General features: G+C 38.0%; 1 protein-coding gene across 1 annotated transcript in view; it reads right to left on the bottom strand.

Annotated features, from left to right (window-relative positions):
- Positions 1-4,734, bottom strand: part of LOC106868320 (collagen alpha-1(I) chain) — a 49,575-nt gene that overhangs the window by 20,808 nt on the left and 24,033 nt on the right. The window contains exons 22-27 of the mRNA XM_052968422.1: positions 3,948-4,001; positions 2,856-3,071; positions 2,605-2,658; positions 1,396-1,449; positions 392-553; positions 3-77 (exon numbers count right to left, since the gene is read on the bottom strand). Of these exons, the coding sequence (XP_052824382.1) occupies positions 3-77; positions 392-553; positions 1,396-1,449; positions 2,605-2,658; positions 2,856-3,071; positions 3,948-4,001 (615 nt within the window). The remainder of the gene's footprint in view (positions 1-2; positions 78-391; positions 554-1,395; positions 1,450-2,604; positions 2,659-2,855; positions 3,072-3,947; positions 4,002-4,734) is intronic.

The raw sequence follows: 4,734 nt of genomic DNA, 5'->3' as shown, positions 1-4,734 counted from the left end.
TGTCCGGGAATACCGGGGAAACCTTGAGGTCCGACATCACCGTTGCGTCCAGCATATCCCTGTTCTCCTCGTGAACCCTGGATTACAAAGAACGGAAACCTTAGTAAATCATAGATTGCAATTTACAAGTGTGTAGCTAATTACCTTGCATTTTATGTAAATCGTTTTATAAAAATAGAATCTTTATAACTAACTTCGACTGTAAACGTAAGTGAAGTAGAAATAAGAATAAATATGTATGTATGTGTGTGTGTGTGTGTGTGTGTGTGTATGTGTGTGTATGTGTGTGTGTGTGATTGACTGTGAGCATGTATGTATAAATTTGTCACGTTGATACATAAAGAATTACGACCTTCAAACGAGTTGCTATCGATCTGACAAACATATTTACCTTAATTCCGATTTCTCCAGGAACACCAGTTTCTCCAGGGCTTCCAGCAGGACCAGGGGGACCTTGAAGTCCGGGAAGACCACTAGCTCCAGGCTCTCCGGGGATTCCAGCAAGACCGGCTTCACCACGTTGTCCACGCTTTCCACGAATTCCATCAGGGCCCTAGTAAATTTTAGTTATAAAAAATTTTATTAGTTATTATGGTAGATATAGATATGCATGAATAATTAATTAGATATGGATGTGTATGTGCACATGTGGTGTCATATGTTTTGCATATTTGAAACAACATTAGTATGTCTGTGTGTGGTTTGTTTTTGCAACCGTATATGTTCGAATTTAATACGGCTTCTGAATATAGGGTAACCCCAGTTTTCTAATGAGATAGATAGATAGATAGATAGAGAGAGAGAGAGAGAGAGAGAGAGATAGAAAGAGGGGGGTGAAGGAGAAAGAAATCAAAGAAACACGCACAAAAACCCCAAAGGAAATGAAATATTTTGTTGCGACGACATTACAAAATAACCGCCATTTTTAAAGGATAAATTTTCGCTTATTGAAGGAGAAAATACTTCTCTCATGTTCGAACAAAATAATCTGGCCTTCGTAATCTGTCATTGTTCTTTTTTCGTCCCAAATCAGCTCATCTTGAGCAGATCTTTGATCAAAAATATTCTACCCGAGACCATCCATTTTAATTTTTCAACATAGTATATGTAATATATTATTCAATGAGACCTTCGTTTATTTCAGCGGGTATGGTGTGATTTAGTGTAGACTTAGGTTCTCAATCTAACAGATCGAGCTTTCACTTAGAGATTCTCTCATTGGTCTATGTATGTATACAATATTTGTATGTATCGTTTATCTGTGTACTGATGTCTGTATGCGTTCATATCTCTCGGTTTATGCATAGAAGATTAGATATAACTATGTCTATATTCAGTCACGATCGCTTAATAATTACCACAGTAACAACGAATGCATTAAATGGTTTTACTTACGGGAAGTCCGGTACGACCTGGGTTACCTTGAGGTCCAACACCACCGACTTCTCCCTGTCAAATAATAGAACATATAATATTAATTATTATAACAGCAAAAACATCGAGCAAAGCACAAGTCTACGAAATTAAGGGAAGTGTGATATCAGTTAAATCAGAGGGATTTTAGCTCAGAAGATAAAGGAGCCGAGACAAATATCACAGAACATTTTTTCCGACACTCCAACGATTCCGTCAGTCCTCCACCCTTTTTCCTTTCGTTTTTTTTGTTTTTTGTTTTTTTTTTAGATATGTTATATTTAACCTCAGTGTGTTCAATATGTGTGAGTATTTTTAATATGCTCAGGTGTGATTTGGCAGCCATTTCTAACAGTTCAAACGACCATATAGGAGCTTCGTTGTTGATTTGCTAGTATAGGTTTAATACATAAATATGGGCATTCTCGAATGGAATTATATTGCCGCTTAACCAATCAAATACGACGAGATATAACTAAATACTTAACTGAAAGACTTGGTCGAAAACGAAAAGAAAATTCTATATTTTAAACATAAGTTTTGTGCCTTCGTTATAAATCTGTATGAACTCAATGTGGTATTGATTTGACAATGACTCAAACATATTTATGAAATGTGTTTCGAGCAGATTAGCATGGCATATCATATATAAATCGAAACCTACGAAGTTACGTACGGTTAGCTAACCAAGTGACCGGAATTTATTCAATGCTCCTACTGCTTACACTGTATAAAGTGTTTAAAGATCCCCTTCGGTCATAAATGACCATAGAGTTGCACCTAGGAAGTTACCCTCCGAGCACAAGTCCGGGCAAGGTTACTATAGAAGACCAGCAGTTGCCCATGCTTACCAGACACCCCTCTCAACGCCACCGATGTTACCCAAGGGGAAGACAAAGCCGATACAGTTTGGCACCAGTGACATCGCAACTCGTTTCTACAGCTGAGTGAACTGGAGCAGTGTGAAATAAAGTGTCTTGCTCAAGAACACACTGCCCGACGGTTATAGAGTAAGAAATAGCTAAACTAAGCAGAAGAACTAAGTGTCTTGCTCAACGTTGTACGTGAGATGTGATACAAACTGCTAATCTTTCAGTTAAGAAGATCGTCACCTTACTGTCACAGACACTGCAATACCGTACAAGAATCAAAATGTATATATAGCATGTAATTGATATGTAAAATACTCACCTTTATTCCACGATCACCTGCGGGTCCTTTGGGTCCAGCTGGTCCAATAGGTCCCTAAATACAATTAAAAAACGAAAGGTTAGACCGGTATTCCAAGCCAAATCTCTATAAAATGATGCAATACATGAGAAAATGTATGTATCTTTTTATTTCTGTTGCAGGATTTCAAGTAGAGAATCTTAATTTAATGCTGAAGAGCTTTTGTATAAAAGAAAAATTGATTGGAATAAAAGTTTCGTTTATAAACTTACGGGAAGTCCAGGAAGACCTTGTTCACCTTGAAGTCCAGGGCCTCCTCTATCACCAGGGGCACCGGGCTGTCCAGGGTCACCAGCAGATCCAGGTTCTCCGCGAGCACCTTTCTCTGGTTTAGGGCCAGGAGGTCCGGGAAGACCTGGTTCACCTTGATGACCAGTACGTCCAGGTCGTCCTACTTCACCATCAAATCCTGGAGCGCCAGCATCACCCTAAAATAAAATTAAAACGTTAATTGCTTTAATGAGTAAAAGAAGCATGTCAGCTACAGACATAGGTTTGGAGGGATAGTGAACGAGTTAAAGACATACAAAGTGATTGTAACCTGTTCATAGTTAAAACAAATATATTACCAACTTAAGTTTATAACAAGTTCAACATTAACTGAAACATTTCTAAAACTTTTTGTCACACATCTAATCACAAATTGTTACTATATTTGATGCAGTTAACCTAGAAGATTAAATACCAATAAACAAGTGATAACCCAAGAATTGCCAACAGGGTGTTTAAGATAACGTGAAACTGTGAATTTCAGAAACAATAGCTTACGAATACAACTTTTATAGGGGTAACATAGATTTTATGTAAATGCAACGACACTTACAAAGTGTCGATGATTCGTAACTGGCTAGTTTATAACGCGTATGAATACATTGAAGTTACCCAGAGACTTGCAAACGGCTCGCTGGTGCAAGTGCTATCAACCAAAAGCTTCGCATACCAGACGCCGCTAGGTTTCAAAGGTCATTAGGAGAGAAGGCACACCGGCTCCACTCACTGATGTGAAGCTCTACCTACAGGGTCAACTAACTAGTTTTCAATCTTAAGTCCTTCGTCTCAGGATCATCAGCACCATTCAAATTGTGGAGTCATGCAGATCTGTCTTGCCATGTAGGTAAGCAGACACCTACATGACACCTATACATCACTTCTCTAACCAGGTTTCATGATATCCTTTCGAAACTAGGTAATTTACACGTATGTAGGTTAGCGAACAAGCCACTTTCCAAACAATTAGACCATTGTATGTTATATATGCTACATAGTCATACGGAAACAATAAAACTTTAATGATAAATACTCACAGCTTCTCCTTTAGGTCCTGGGCTGCCAACTGCACCTCTGGGACCGGGCATACCCTGAAATAAAAAAAAAGCAATACGAAATTACAGTGTTGTTAATTTTTTAATTATTTAAATTTACTCCTAACACGCTAAATTTCTGCCCTTTTTCTCACCACATTCTTTCTGTCATCATAGCACCATAATCCCCATTTATATCAATGAAAACTCTACCCAAGCAAATGCTTGTTATCTTATAGTTTCGCTCTTAGTAGATCTAACGAAAGTTAAGCTAAAACTGAAAATGTATCTTGGATACCAGATTTGCAAACTTTTTATAAACGGTTCATGAATGTTTTATTTCTGCTGTATATTTCTGACTACAATGGCGTCCAGAGGACAGCTGATTTCCACATCAGAAAATATCTTATTCTTGTGGTCTCACACAACAATATCTGACCACTAATATTTTAACTTGATAGTTGTTTTAGTTTTTAAGTTTCACCAACATTCTTTGACCTGTCGCTTTCAATATAATCAGCTTTGTCCGTTGGCAATTTCCGTTTTTTCTTATTCTGTTCAAACTGTTTCGGCTTGCGCATCATGCCTCATAGGAACATAATATCCAGAAGAATTCTTTCGTAGTTGGCAAAACCTACATTTGTTGTCCGTCAATGTCTCCAATATTAGTTTTTGCACAGCCTACATTTGCTGTCCGTTACATGTATGTATGTATGTATGTATGTATGTGTGTGTGCGTGCGTGCGTGCGTGTGTGTGTGTGTGTGTGTGTGTGTGTGTGTGTGTGTGTG

Source organism: Octopus bimaculoides, chromosome 6 (assembly GCF_001194135.2).
Source record: "Octopus bimaculoides isolate UCB-OBI-ISO-001 chromosome 6, ASM119413v2, whole genome shotgun sequence".
NCBI classification, from domain to species: domain Eukaryota; kingdom Metazoa; phylum Mollusca; class Cephalopoda; order Octopoda; family Octopodidae; genus Octopus; species Octopus bimaculoides.
This window is presented reverse-complemented; position numbering and strand designations above follow the sequence as displayed.